The 15,817-nt window shown below is 42.1% G+C and overlaps 1 protein-coding gene across 2 annotated transcripts in view; it reads right to left on the bottom strand.

Moving 5' to 3' along the window:
• Positions 1 to 15,817, bottom strand: part of DLEC1 (DLEC1 cilia and flagella associated protein) — a 90,365-nt gene that overhangs the window by 14,286 nt on the left and 60,262 nt on the right. The window contains exons 22-34 of one of the 2 annotated variants that reach the window (XM_056519681.1): positions 14,968 to 15,121; positions 13,729 to 13,839; positions 13,142 to 13,263; positions 12,815 to 13,000; positions 9,719 to 9,786; positions 9,289 to 9,440; positions 8,124 to 8,239; positions 7,824 to 7,894; positions 6,243 to 6,466; positions 4,516 to 4,680; positions 3,597 to 3,719; positions 3,429 to 3,523; positions 1,248 to 1,338 (exon numbers count right to left, since the gene is read on the bottom strand). In XM_056519681.1, the coding sequence (XP_056375656.1) occupies positions 1,248 to 1,338; positions 3,429 to 3,523; positions 3,597 to 3,719; positions 4,516 to 4,680; positions 6,243 to 6,466; positions 7,824 to 7,894; positions 8,124 to 8,239; positions 9,289 to 9,440; positions 9,719 to 9,786; positions 12,815 to 13,000; positions 13,142 to 13,263; positions 13,729 to 13,839; positions 14,968 to 15,121 (1,678 nt within the window). The remainder of the gene's footprint in view (positions 1 to 1,247; positions 1,339 to 3,428; positions 3,524 to 3,596; positions 3,720 to 4,515; positions 4,681 to 6,242; positions 6,467 to 7,823; positions 7,895 to 8,123; positions 8,240 to 9,288; positions 9,441 to 9,718; positions 9,787 to 12,814; positions 13,001 to 13,141; positions 13,264 to 13,728; positions 13,840 to 14,967; positions 15,122 to 15,817) is intronic. The other variant, XM_056519682.1, reaches the window with a different exon arrangement.

A 15,817-nucleotide genomic window follows, 5' to 3' on the forward strand; every position in this document is an offset into this window, starting at 1 on the left:
ATCTGTTTAACTTTAACAAACCAGTTGATATGAATTTTTTTCCACCAGAGTACCCCTTTAAAGGTCCCCATACATTTTATTCAAAAGTTGTCTGTCTATAGTGTATGGGATCTAAAAAAAGCAAGGACAGCGCTCCATAGTAAAATAAAAGCAAGGTGGGCAAGTAAATAGTATTGCCCGCTTACCACAGTGGGTTGTGCAACCCATACACAACAATGGTCAAGGTTTGTAAGGTGAACCAAAGGTGAGGTCTGCAGCCTTCCTGTCCCAAACAATATCCGCAAACAGAAAACACACACTTCAACGGGGTAGACAGGAATTCACCGGTGCTGAAATGCATTGCACGATGGTCCAATAAAGCTTCTCTTATATTTTACGTGTTGGTTCTGATCAGCGCCAGTGAATTCCTGTCTACCGCTGTGAAGTGTGTTTTTGTGTTTGCTGATATAGTGTGTGAGGATCTCTCCCCTGACAGATGATTTTGGGAGGGAGACAAATATGGAATACTGGATTTCAAGTGACTTCAAGAATTTCAAGATAAGCCACCATAGATGTCTGGCAGCAGCTTACCCCTCCTCTGTACACCAAGAATACTTGAAAGTTCAGCCGTACTGAACATTGATGAGTATGGGGACATCATGAGAGGAGTCAGAGAGAGAGAGATGTTTAGCCGACTTATCCCGATGACTTAACCCATGACTTCAAGGAGAAGAAAAGAAACAGATGTTGATATTCAACATTCCTGATCCTTGTTTTCCTGGAGTGTCTGACAGCAGCTCACTCCCTACTGAAAAGATATGAACCCTCGGCCAATCCAATCATTCATATGTATGGGGGAAGAAGGGGGTTGGTAGGACAGTGGCATTACTATGGGGGTACAGACTGCACCCCAAGCTGAAAGTAATCATCCTGGATTATGCAGTGAAGAGCGAGAAATACAATCTTCCTATACAACATGCGTAGGAAGATTGTGTTTTTGCCAGCAGGGAAGCAGAGACCTCTGAGGAAGCCAAGGTGGCAGCATTTTAATCCAAAATCTTGAAGCTCTTACACATGCTGTGTACTATACAATGCAACATGCGTAGAAAAGCTATGTAAACCTTGGACACCACCGCTGGGGCTCCCACAAGCTTGTCACAATCAGTGCCCTGCAGACACTTGTATGGGCACCTTTATCTTCCCTCTTTCTCATGAATCTGTTCCCACTGTTAATTAAAAAAAATGACTGGATATAATAAAATACTGACATTTGAAGATTTCTTATCAGGAATAAGGTCACTTGCTACAGAATAAAACACCAAGCCTTCTTCATCCTCATCTTCAAAATCCACGCTGAGCCTGAGAAGAAAGAGAAGACTTTCAGATATTCTGGGGCTTAAAGGGGTACTCCGCTGCTCAGCGTTTGGAACAAACTGTTCCGAACGCTGGAGCCGGTGCCCGGGAGCTCGTGAAGTCATAGCCCCGCCCCCTCAATGCAAGTCTATGGGAGGGGGCGTGACAGCCGTCACGCCCCCTCCCATAGACTTGGATTGAGGGGGCGGGGCTATGACGTCACGAGCCCCCGACTCAAGCGTTCAGAACAATTTGTTTCAAACGCTGAGCAGCAGAGTACCCCTTTAATACGTACTGAACACTGCTATAAATGGCTGGGTTTTAATATCGTTCTAAAGTACAAAACACTCAATGTCCCGAAAGGATAAATGTATTATACTAAATTATACAATAGCTTTATCCCTAATTACATGAGTATTCCCATAATATCATGCTGTTTTGGATGCTTATTGGCCTTTAGTAGATATTCAGCATTATTTATGACAGCCTGCTCTGGCCAGTATACAAGCTATTCTACCTAATGTGTGATGACTCTTATTACTCTAAGAAGCTTTTTACAATGTGCAATTGTTGACCGGAGAAACTGAATATTGCCCAGAGTGAAAGACCTATATGTCATCTGATGAACGAGCCATCATTTGTTGGCTGATCGATGGCATTGTTTGGCCCTCAAAACTATTGTTGGCTGCATATCACCCTGTAAACAGGATTGGGGGGGGGGGGGGGCATGTAAATAAAGGGCAGCATGAACGGCCCTGCTAGCCCGACATTCGTAACAGGCATGGGTCTGCCAGTCTACAAGGACCATAGATTGTAAGCTCTGGTGAGCAGGCTCCTCTCTTCAGGCATAATTGTCCACAATGTCTCTTATGTGTAGTTAAAACTTTTTTTTATATATCAACTGGCTCCAGAAAGTTAAACAGATTTGTTAATTACTTCTATTCAAAAATTCTTAATCCTTTCAGTACTTATGAGCTGCTGAAGTTGAGTTGTTGTTTTCTGTCTAAGTGCTCTCTGATGACACGTGTCTCGGGAAACGGCCAGTTTAGAAGCAAATCCCCATAGCAAACCTCTTCTACTCTGTGCAGTTCCCGAGACAAGCAGAGATGTCAGTAGAGAGCACTGTTGCCAGACAGAAAACAACAACTCAATTTCAGCAGCTGATAATTTTTGAAAGAATTAAGATTTTTTAATAGAAGTAATTTACAAATCTGTTTAACTTTCTGGAGCCAGTTGATATAAAAAAAAATAAAAAAAAAGTTTTTTTCCTGGAATACCCCTTTAAACTGTATTGTACTGTGTTGTAAAGCACTTAAGAATATGCAATATACAGAAATAATTCTGACGCATACACAAGTATGTCTCTTTAACAAGCAGCGCTGGAATATGCCACAAGTGGGAATCCTTCATAGCATGTCATCTGGAATGTCATTCAATTAGGTTATAGGAATTTAGATCAAGAAATCCCAACCTTTACTAATATGGATAAACAATAACATAAAGTATAGTATCAATAGTCACTAAATGTTAGTATCATCAGTATCATTAGTCACAAAATATTAGGACGCTGCTTTTATAGGAATTTCCTAAAATGTTGCTTTAATAGGTAAGTCTTTTTGAGTTTTTCTTTTTTATGTTTATTATTTGCACAATATTATACTAAGGCCCCTTTCACACTATAAAATTCATCCATTTTAAAGATCCGTTTGATATTTTGTTATGAAAACCCTAAAAATCGGCCATTGAACAGCTGTTACAAAATCCCATACGGTCTTTAGAAAATCCCATTATAGTCTATGGGATTTTTACATTATGCGTTTTAATAACGGACATTATTTTGTGATGGGAGAATGAACGAAAGAAATAGCGCATGTATTATTTCTCCAGTTACTATCTTCCGTCACAAAATAACATCCGTATTTCCTATAAGGGGTTAAAACGGATAATGTAAAATTCCCATAGACTATAATGGGATTTTCTAATGGCTGTTTAACAGCCGATTTTCAGGGTTTTCATAACGGAACATCAAACGGATCTTTAAAACGGACGAATTTTATAGTGTGAAAGGGGCCTAAGTTACTGATCACATTACTCACAGAGCGGGCTTCACTAATGCCTGGAGCTCCATTCGGATTGGCTCCACCCCATACGCATGGAGCCGTTTCACCTTTCCGGGTATATGTCTTGCAGACTAGAGGACAAACGACATAAGTTTTAGCTGAGTATAAAAAAAAAAGAAAAGGTTGTTTAAAAATGTTTGTTACCATGTCATCCAGACTCAAGAATCCTAGGGCAAATCCACTGCATTCTGTCTTACTGGTGATCTCTGACAACATCAGTGGAGTGAAGGACACATGTATAGTGCTTGACCCTCTGGCAGGAACAATCTAATAATCAGAAAATAAAGGATAAAATAGAAGGCAATACAAATAACTATTAAAATAAAACACTGTGCAAAGCAGCTTGCTCTTTGGTGCCACCTACTGGAAGGAAGCATAGCTGCAAGTCAATGCTTGGTTCTGTAGGCTATGTTCGCATGGCGGAATGTGTGTGTGCGAATTTCTGCGCCGGATGTTTCTGCTCCGGAAATCACAATTCCGGCATTAGAATTTCACTTTTATTTTTTTTTAGCAGAATTTCCGCGCGTTCAGCAGAATTTTTTTTTTACATTGTGGTCTATGGGAATTTAGACGTGTATTCCACATGAAGAAAGAACATGTTCATGCTTCATGCAGAACGGAATTCTGCATCAGAATTTCGCTTATGGAAATTCCTCAGTGGAGCGGAATTCAATTCAAACCAATGGGGTTTGGCACTGCTGAATGAATTGGAGCGGATAAGCGAGCGGAATTACTTGTGGAAATTCCTCTCCAATTCCTCAGTGTGAGCATAGGCAGCTGAATTCAGAAAAATTAAAGACAGGTCTTATACTTTTGTGGAATGCGAAAATTCCACTGTGTAAATGGGACAGTGAAGTTTCATTGAACATAATGTGAAGTAAATTTTGTCAGAATTTCCGGCAGGATTATTCTGTGGAATTTCTACCATGTGAACATAGATTCAGCGTAGAATTGGTCATGAATCCCTCCTCACCGCCATATTCTCAGCACACTAAGCAATGAATCTTGGTGGAAAGGCTAAGGGTCCAGTGTTATTTCTGCAGAGGCTCCCATTATGACTTACCATCTGCCTTGGAGTGATGCAGTATGGGTAATCAGAGGCGACTCCCTCATGGCTCCTCAGAATGACAGAAATTAATTTTTCTTCTGGTGTTTCACTTTCTAGTCCATTAAGGTCGTCCCCCACTCCTTCATCTGTGTGTTCAGTCTGCTCCGCTCCCTCTAGTTTCTACACAAACAAAAGGCATCAATGTGCCTCATATATAAAAGCACCAAGTGATATCCAGTCATAATGTTCTAATATTTAATTGACTCATTGTTAAAAACATAGGGGGAGATTTATCATTGCTTTTAGAGCATTTTTTTAATCTATATTTTTGCGCAGTTCAGGCGCAAGCAGCATATTTAGCGACTTTTATGCGTCTTTTGATGTAGACAGTTTCACTCTTTTTGCCTACCCGTAGAACTTTTTCTTTTTGACCATGCAGTGGTCACGTATTTATCATTTGCGACTTTTGTCAAAAGTCGCTATTTTGTGCGCAGGTACTTTTTTAGGCGCAAAGCTAAACCACCTACCAGTAGGCATGAGAATCACTTCTACCTTCCGCAATTCAACCTTTAACCTCTTGTGGACGACGGCGTCCCACTCCCCTTCTATGACACATGCTCAGGAGCTGAGTGCGGGTCATAGCTGGGTGGTCCTGCGGGCTATCTGCCACCAGGACCTATCTCTAATGCCAGATATCACTGATCACGGTGATGCCCGGCTTTAACCCCTTAGACACCGCAATCAAATTTAAAGGGGTATTCCAGGCAAAAACTTTTTTTTATATATCAACTGGCTCCGGAAAGTTAAACAGATTTGTAAATTACTTCTATTAAAAAATCTTAATCCTTCCAATAGTTATTAGCTTCTGAAGTTTCTGTCTAACTGCTCAATGATGATGTCACGTCCCGGGAGCTGTGCATGATGGGATAATATCCCCATAGGAGCTGGACAGCTCCCGGCACGTGAGTCATCAGAAAGCAGTTAGACAGAAAACAGCAACTCAACTTCAGAAGCTAATAACTATTGGAAGGATTAAGATTTTTTAATAGAAGTAATTTACAAATCTGTTTAACTTTCCGGAGCCAGTTGATATTTAAAAAAAAGTTTTTGCCTGGAATACCCCTTTAATTGTAGCATCTAAAATGCAAGTAAAAATATCCCGGCAGCTCTGTGAAAGTAAAAACACCTAACCTGCCAAATTCAGGACCCGGGAAAGTGTCTACTTCCCTCCCTCACAAGCGTCTAGAAAAAGTGTATGTGGTAGAGCTTTTCCCACCACTACAAAGCTGCGCAAAATTCATCATCCTGCTGCACCTTCTTGATAAATAAGATGCGCACTAGTCAAACCCACCACCCAAATAAATGTAGGAAAATAGCTCTACAGTAGGCATTCATTGATAAATCTGGGCCAGAGTCTTCAAATAGACGCACAAAGTCAACATGTAGGAAGCCTATGGAGCCATAATACAGCACCTATAGACCTAGGGGAGCTATTGTGCCTCTGTATCCTTCCAATTTCATACAAAACATTATGATAAATACTGTGGCATACTCTGAATATTCTGGGGTTATTCTACATTGGAAATAATTCCTGTAATATACCTTCATAATAAAACACCAGACTAAGCATATTACAATGAATTGCTCTGTACAACTCCTCTACTGCATAAATTGCACTAAAAACTGCACCAAACTGCATTGTGTGACCAAGGCCATATAGCTTGAAAAAATACCGTACTTACACCTATGCTTCTGAATGAGGAGGATGATGTAGTTCCTGAAGAATTGGGGATTTTATTCCAGTTCACAGGTGAGTTGTCACTGTCTGGAAAATCTAGACTGGAATAAATTATTTCATTTCCATCTATGTCTTTTAAAGGGAAAGAATCTCCAAAAAGTAGCACCAGGTCCAGCAGCTTGGATGTGTCCTGCTCTCTATTATAAGTCTCCCAGTCAATGCGAATGTCTAGAAAGAAATGAATACAAACAATAGGCTCAGTAACAGATCAGATGCACATTCAGCTCAGTTTCTCTCTGGCCTTGTAGTAAAATGCCAGAGAGAAACTGGTGCTAGAACTGATCCCACTGTTCTTTATGGCACTTTGCTAGGGATCCAGAACGTCAGTGGGGACACCAGACTGGTCCACATGTCGGATAGGAAAATATTTTATGCAGCATCTTCCTATCTGGCTCTCAAGAGGTATACAGTGGCAACTATACACCTCTTGAGAACGCCGTTGTAATGGCGAAACATGTAGAGGTTGGCACGGTGTATATGTTTTAAAAAGACACACAGACAGGGGCTTACACCTGCAGTGAACTGCAGCACCGCACACCTCGCCATTGTAGAGAGTTGCTCTCTGATCTTATCGTTGATAATAAGCCCTGTCTAAGTGTCAGTTTTTAACTCTCACTTTGGGGTTGTTTTTTTAATAAGATATCCACTAAAAGTTATATTTTAGGGTTGACTATCTAGGTTTTTTTTTACCCCAGGCTTCGGCCCTGGGGTTTGGATATATCATTTAAATTATCACTATTGTCCGCTAGGGTGGCAGGAATGATCCAATTTGATAGGCCTTGTCAAGGCTAAGTAAAGGAGCAATGATCACCAAGATCAACAATTGTTATAGAGACTTTCTCAGCCTGTGTAAAAGGGCCATAAGGAGAATATGTGGAACAGAGGGAAGACAGGCTTTCTGCTTCACTGAGAGATCAGGTCGCACTGCCCACAGCAGTCTATAAAGAGGGGAGGAGGAGAGGGAATGCAGGGAGAGAGGTAGAAATACAGACAGATGGAATTGCAGCTTAGCTGCTTAAGTAGTGTTCTCTAGTGTCCTCCATGTGCTGTTTCTGAGGGGTAGGAGAGCAGAATCCCCTGTATTATATGTGTATGTACTGTATGGGAGCCATCATCGAGGCTAATCCCCATTTACTCCGGAACTGAGCTCAGGTAAAGCCGGCACTTAAGAGATGGAGCCTGCAAAGGGGTAACTAAGGGGAAATGCCTTACAGAAGTTGATGTACAGGGCTCGTCTTCCAGAACTGAGCTGTGCACATCAATTTGTAGAGGCAAGGAGGGGTGGGGGAGGGAGGAGGAATGCATGCTGCAGATAAGCACCGCCTCTTTGACATTTGAGCTTTAAACATGATCTAGAGATGACAGATTCCCTTTAAAAGTTACCTAAAATGACAGGTACTATTTAAAAATAAGTTCCTTGTATCCTGCGTCTCCACTTTTGATAAAGGCTTGGATGACAGCTTCTTAATGGGTGAATAAATAAATGCAAGATTTACACTGTGAAAGGAGGATGTCCCACACTTACCAGAAGGACTGGGGTTGTTAATACGAAGGCATCGAGAAACTGTGTCTCCACCAGATACATGGGTTCCAAACCTAAAAAAAAAGAATGCATGTATTTTATTTATTATGCAAAATGAATACATTCTCAAATGCTAAATACAAGATTTATCCACCTCCACCAGTCCCCGTTCCAGCAGGGCTCACAATTAGATTTTTCTATCTTTTACACATACACTTACAAGGCCATAGTTATTTATTTGTTAGGAGTACACAAGCACTTTCCAGATTATATGGCATAACAGTACAATAGGAGGGCACTTACCTTATAACAGGTCCTTCTGTCTGTCGGTCAGGTCTTGGTCCTGTCATTTGGAAGTACAGAGGACATCCTTTCACATTCATCTTTATAGGAATCTCTTTGGGGCTCAGATTTCCAACCTTATGGGACACAAAAAGGGAGCTTATTTAATTTAGTAGAAAAACATTATAACAATTCATATAAGGACACATGTGACACTAGAAAGTCTACATGATCAGCCATAACTTTAAAAGTAAAGTGAATTACATAGACTATTCCATTATAATGGTTCTTATCAAGGGGCAGCAAGGGAACAGTAAGTTCCTAAAGTTAAACGGGGGGGATTTTATCAAAACCTGTGAAAAGGAAAAGTTGAACAGTTGCCAATAGCAACCAATCATTTTTGAAAAGGTCTTTAAAAATGAAAGAAGCGATCTGATTGGTTGCCATGGGCAACTGGTCAACTTTTCCCTCTACACAAATTTCGATAAAACTCCCCTACCAAAAGTGGTTCAAAGAAGGACAACCAGTGAACTGGCGACAGGGTCATGGGTAGTCGTGTGGGTGGGGCTGACCCTCCTTGTCCATTTCATGTGGGTGGGGCTGACTCGCCTGGTCCATTTCTACCTACTGTAGCACAACCTGCTGTAAACATTAATGCTGGCTATGACAGAGAAGTGTTACAGCTTGCTGTGTATGGAGCTATGTACCAACAGAAGAGTTAGAAGTGCCTATGTTGACCCTTGTCGTCTGCTGAAAGCACCTACAATTGGCACATGAGCAACAAAACTGGACCATGAGGAAACGGAAGCAGGAATCCCATTCTTTTACATCATCTGGTCGGCCGAGAGTGTGTATGTGTATCTTGGGAACACATAGCATTAGAACCAGAGGCGTAGCTTGTAGCTTCGGGGCCTTGATGCAAAATCTGCAACAGGGCCCCATATGCCAATTATTGTACTGCTCTCTTATGGGGCAGATGTGGTTTGGGGCCCCCTTAGGCACCAGGGCCCCGTTGCGGCTGCTACCTCTGTTACCTCTATAGCTACACCCCTGATTAGGACACATTGGGGAGTCCATGCCACAATGGATCAGAGCTGTTTTGGCAGCTTGTGGAGACCTAAATAGGCTACATACATTACTACATACAATACTAATAACATACAGTATTTATCATAAGCTCACCTACCGTACAGACAAGCAGATCTGAATACTCTCCCCACATATTATTATAAGCAGTCACATCTATGGACATCTGCTGAAAAGGCCCCAGTACTCCAGTGCTTGGATGAGGGATAAATGCAGCACCCTTTCCATCTGACAACACTGATGTTCTGAAATCTAAAAATACATAAAGAGTAACCACATAGGTTCCTATAATGTATGTTATATGGCAGTCAGGTTGGTTATTTTACATTTTATTAAGAGGGTGTACAAATGGACATACTAGTGTATGTAAGGGATTATTACTGCATTTTACATGGTATTTTTTCTTTTTCTTGCTTTATTAGTTTTCCTTCTGTTAGAATTCATCGCTTTGTTTGGCTATAATGTGTATTAAAAGACTGTTGTGACAACTATATAGGTTTTTGTCATATTTAATAGCCCAATTGACCTACCATCTTCTGCTCTTTTTGCTACTTCCTTGGCAAACCGAGCAGTCTTTTGTATGAGAGAAGAGGTTGAACTGTAAGACAGAAAAATATTCATAATCCCAACTAAGAAATTAATTGAAATATGCAGAAAAAACTGTATCCTATTCACTGTCAATGCAAATTATCATTATGATTATTACTAAGTGCTCCATGGAGAGGGGAACTCAGACTTTATATATATTGGACCAAAGCAAATCTATTGACTCAGTAGCTAAATCTTGGCAGATCCAGACTGGCCATCAGTGTGATATAGTGTATGGAAGGCAGATCAGCAGGAATGAAGCTGGAAGCAGACAGCTCCATACATGGTGTAGGGACCTGCAGGGTTACTTGAAGTGAAGGCTGAGCTGCAGTAACTTAGAATGACCACTACACAATGTATGGGGCTGTCTGCTTCTGCCTCTGTTTTCTGTGTATGCTTGTAACATCTGCGCTCCGGCCAGACACGCTGGCAGTGAGCGCTCTCTTGTCATGTCCCCGTTGCCGGCAGGGCTGGGATTCGCATCGCGGGAGGCGCCGGCATGCGAGTCCCAGCCCATCACTCACCTCCCTGGTCTTCCTGTCCTCGCAGCCCCGGTGCACGTGCCCCCTGCCTCCTCGCGTACGCTGGAGCTCTTACATTTAAAGGGCCAGTACTCATTTAATTAAGTGTCTACACCTGCACTCTGTCTTTAAGTACTTGCTCCTCCCTTGTATCCCTGCGGATCTTTGTTGCCTTTGTGCTCTAGAGAAAGCTACTGTGTTCCTGTGTCCTTGATATACATGTTCCTGATCCTTGTTCTGTTACCGGTCCCTGCACCTCCTGCCCTGACCAACTGCTACCTTGACCTTGTCTTGCCAGTTTCCTTTTGTGCCACGCCACATCCCAGCAACCTGTGTGGAGGAGTCTTGCCAGGGGAAGCGACCTGGGTACCGCCTGCCGCAGCAAGACCATCCCGCTTTGCGGAGTGCTCTGATGAAAACCAGCGGCACCTTAGACTTCCCTCCCTGGCACGGCTTACGTCATCATCCACACAGGCCTAGAGGATACACCACCTCCGTTACAATGCTGATGCCACAACTTTGACAAAGGGCTGGTCGGCAGGGGTGCAAGGTGGGTGTCGGACCCTACTGAACAAATACTGATGGCCTTTTCTGTGGATAGGCCATCGATTAAGAAGTTTCGGGAAAAACCTCCTTAAAGTGGTATTCCAAAGGAAAAATAATATATACGTTCGTCAACAGTTTCCCATAAACCATTATTATATCTCTGTTTTACCTTTATTTTAGTGGTGTGGATACTGGGTGACCTCGGCAAGGTGCTTATCCAGTCCTGGTGAAAAAACGGCGATGCTTCTCTGGGGCGCCTCCGGATCCGTAGATGGTTCAGCTCCCAACCCAGGTGGGGGTTGAGGAAGGAGGAAGATACGGGAACGATTTGAAAGTTTTAAAAGCTTTATTCAGACGACGCGTTTCGCAAGGGGTCCCTTGCTTCATCAGGTCATAGATAACAGGGGTACAGACAGTCTTTATATACAGTGTGTACTTCAAAAAGTGCGGGAGTTTGTGACAGGTGTGATGCGTCACCTTTAACACCAAATTCAGGTAAAACAAGTTGCCTGCTATATCTTAGAATGTCGGCATTGGTAAGAGAAGTTTTTACAATTTCAACCAATTTTTCATCTACATCGTGCAGCTTTGGTGCTGATGTGCAGTTGTTATCCGCGTTGCACGCAGCCAGCTGTTCTCTCAGGTTCTGTATCTCGGCGTCTCTTATCCGGATTTCTTCCCTGAGAGCGTCCATGGCGTTTGATGGACGCTCTCAGGGAAGAAATCCGGATAAGAGACGCCGAGATACAGAACCTGAGAGAACAGCTGGCTGCGTGCAACGCGGATAACAACTGCACATCAGCACCAAAGCTGCACGATGTAGATGAAAAATTGGTTGAAATTGTAAAAACTTCTCTTACCAATGCCGACATTCTAAGATATAGCAGGCAACTTGTTTTACCTGAATTTGGTGTTAAAGGTGACGCATCACACCTGTCACAAACTCCCGCACTTTTTGAAGCACACACTGTATATAAAGACTGTCTGTACCCCTGTTATCTATGACCTGATGAAGCAAGGGACCCCTTGCGAAACGCGTCGTCTGAATAAAGCTTTTAAAACTTTCAAATCGTTCCCGTATCTTCCTCCTTCCTCAACCCCCACCTGGGTTGGGAGCTGAACCATCTACGGATCCGGAGGCGCCCCAGAGAAGCATCGCCGTTTTTTCACCAGGACTGGATAAGCACCTTGCCGAGGTCACCCAGTATCCACACCACTATCCGCCAGACCGACACCACGGAGTATCGGGATAGATGCTTGGCAGCCCAGAGGAGAACGTCTAGAGTGCATGCACTCAGAAAGCCCACATCAGTGTTGTGCCTGAGCTTGCACAACACTAGAAGGTGAGTGTGTTAACACACACTTTAATTTGGCTCCACTATTCCTGTATACGCTAATTTTCAACCTTTGCGATTACCACCATTTACGGCACTTAGATAGCGCCCCCTTTGTTTCCTTTCTTTTTTCCTTTTCTGCACTTACCTTTATTTTAAAAACTGTAGCTTTAACACCCTTTAAGGGGTATTCCGACTTTATACAGCGATTTTGGTGCAGCCCCCGGCATTCTGTGCTAGGCGCTGCCTCCAAGACGTGACGTCATGACCACGCCCCCTCAATTCATGTCTATGGGAGGGGGCGTGGTGGCCATCACGCCCCCTCCCATAGACATGAATGGAGGGGGCCTGACGTGATGGCACTAGGGGGCATGGCCGTGATGTCACGTCCCTGTCTCAGAGGCAGCGCCCGGCACAGAATGCTGGGGGTTGCACCGAGATTACGGGGACCCCTGCTATCATACATTTTATCCCCTATCCATTGGATAGGGGATAAGATGTAAAATAAATGCTATAAACATGACCAAAAGCCATTTACAAAAATGTCTATCACTATAACAAAGCTTATTTTGTTATTTGGCTCTACATATATACTTACATTACATTATAAGTGTGATGTTTGGCTCATATGACTTACTTAGAGCTTCTTGGCGCTTGTGGTGTAAGACAGCCACTGAAATAAGAGACCCATAGTGAAAATGGTGCAGATATTCCTGAGTGATTTGTTATAGTGAATGTCCGTTTTACTGTATTCTGCAAAGTAATCTCTGATCCAAAGTCTAGAAGCAGCTCCTGAGCTTTTGATGGAGTGGATTCATTTAGGCTGCAGGAAAACAGTGGTGAAATAGATACAAGGACAGAAAAAAATAATATAAATTATAATGTCAAATGATATTAATATATATTAATTAAATATTTGATTTAAAAAAAAAAGGAACAAGCAATGCTCATTAAATGGTCTTACTCCTCTGAAGCAGATAAGGAGTAGCTGACATGAAGACCTTTAGGTTTTGCTTTCACATTAAGAACCAAAGGTTCCTTCATATCTTCTACCAGACAGCGTAATGTCAGGTCATCGATTTCATCCTGAACAGAAACATATACAGAGCTGGTTAGGAAATTACCATACATACAAGCCTTTGTGTAGATTGTTGGGTTATTAATTGACCTACTCAAAGTAATAGTTGTTAGAAGAAGATGGAAAATCCATTTTAGACTACAACTATGGGGTTTTAATACAGGATTACAAAAATGCAGTTGCTTTCTTTCAGAAACGGCACCCTTATCCCCAGTTTGTGTGTGGCATTGCATCCCAGTCCCACTGAAGTCAATGGAGCCGAGTTGAAATATCAGACAAAACCTGAGGACACAAGAGAACCTTCTTTAGGTTTTTTTTTTTTAGAAGAAAGCAGCTATATTTTTCCTGATCCTGGATAACCCCTTTTGATATGAACAGGACCAGTTGTCCAATTAAAGCATGCAATGGTATAGAGGTTTTAAGATAGAGCTGTATGCCATCATATTGGCAGAGACATAAAAAAGGTTACTTGCCAATGTATAGGTTTCCAGTGTCACACACATCTCAGACTCTTCATTGGGTCCTAACAGGCCACTCATTGGAGTCACACTGACTATACAAGTGTCAGGATGGCTAGCTGTAAACTTTAGAAAATAGGAGTTATTTGTATTTCTGATCAAACAGATATATAGACAGCATGCACCGGGTCCCTGTAAAGTACGGCAGTACTGCTATCTTCTGTGCCAAGTCACTAGCAAAAACATTTAATCTACATTCTGTACAAAGGGTCTTGTATTTTAAATAAATTGTATAATCCAAGGAGTTTATTGTATTTGTATTGTATTTGTAATATTGTCAGGCGATTAACTGAACTATTTTTACTTATTGGTTTTGAAGCTTAAGTTTGATGGTAATGACAAGAATTTTTAAAGGGGTATTCTAGGAATTTTTTTTATTTGACTATGCTACAGGGGCTGTAAAGTTAGTGTAGTTCATAATATAGTGTCTGTACCTGTGTGTGACGGTTTTATCACAATTCTTATGTGATTTTCCCCCCAATATTTATTATTAACAGCATACAAAATGACTGTTGTCTCAGATTTTTCCCAGGTTCAAATGCAGCCGAGACCTGACTCACTAGTCAGCTGATGACAGGGAGCCTGTCTGCTTCAATGGGTGGAGGGATCAATCTGCAACTAATGAAAAAGCTGTAGGCACCCTGATTGAAAACCACAGGTCTTTTGAATGGATGCAGCTCATTTATGTTTCAATGAGTGGAGTGGCTGATGTGTAGGCAAAGAAGAAAACTCAAACAGGAAATACCAGTTCACAAAAAGCTATTCACAGTGTTATGGTAATCTCATGACATAGCCATTTAGCCCCAAGACCAGCGCAGATCCTTCCTAAGCATGTCCATTACTGCTTGCCAGGTACGTACTAAAATCACCTTATGGTGGATAACCCCTTTAATGTTACAATTTGATATTCAATATTCTGTGACTATAAGGTTGGCACTACGTGTGCGCTTGAGCTCTGATTTTTTTAATCTAATTTTCAACAGAGAAAAAAAAAAAAAGTAAAGCAAACATATGTTCCATATTTTCCACAGAAGCTTATAGTGATGGATGCAAACAGAAGGATGAAGGATGTTCTGTTTGGATTTGTTTTGTGAAGATCTGTTAATCTACATTAACAGATAAGCTTATAACGGATGACATAGCGCAGATGTGAACCCAGCCTAACCTTAAACACATGATAGACCATTTTTATACCTCTTGCCAGGAAAACTTTGCCGGGAGTTGTCCCTGGTTAAACATTTTTATAGTTGACTGTGCTTTGACTCCTACATAGACCTCACTGAACACCAAGGAACTGGAAAGAAGGCAAACGTGGGGCATCTGGATGTCAGCAATGACAGGAAGGTAGCTAAAAAAAAAAAAAGTAATAGATAAATACATAGTCCAATGATAGAAATATGGACTCATACAATTCTATATGAGACATCCATATACATGAGGCCTAAGAAGATTTAGTACTTTAAAGTGCAACTACAATGTTGGTGCAGACGCAGGAGCTGCTGGGAGATTTAAAAGTGTATCCTGCTGCTTCCCCAATGTTATAATTTTACGCTGTGGATCTCCCGGTGACCCTATAGTGTGCCTCCAGCTGTTCAACACCCCGCGTTCGAGATGTCTAAGTACACTGCATGCGTGCAGCGACTCACTCGTCTCTGTGTGGCTGCTCATAGCGAAGGATTTCCACTGCTAGCTGGACACAAGGGTAGGGGTCAGGAGCTGGGAGGGTGGAAACAGCTGGAGGCACACTATAGGGTCAGGTCACCGTCGGACCCCAGGTGTAAAATACGCTGCGGATCTGTTACGTGTGACCCTACCCTAAAGGGGTGATCAAGATAACTTTTTTATTTAACCAATGTGCTCAGGCTGTATAATAAAACCAAAACAGCCTCTACTTAACTCCCTCCATTCCTTGTAGCCTCCAGTATTGGCACTTGGTCTCCGCCGCACTTCCCTTCATGGAGCTGCAGATCCTGCCTCAGTCAGTGATGGCTTAAATGGGCACTGTCATTAAAACAATTTTTTTGGCAGGTAAAATAAATAAGAT

Source organism: Hyla sarda, chromosome 5, assembly GCF_029499605.1.
Source record: "Hyla sarda isolate aHylSar1 chromosome 5, aHylSar1.hap1, whole genome shotgun sequence".
NCBI classification, from domain to species: domain Eukaryota; kingdom Metazoa; phylum Chordata; class Amphibia; order Anura; family Hylidae; genus Hyla; species Hyla sarda.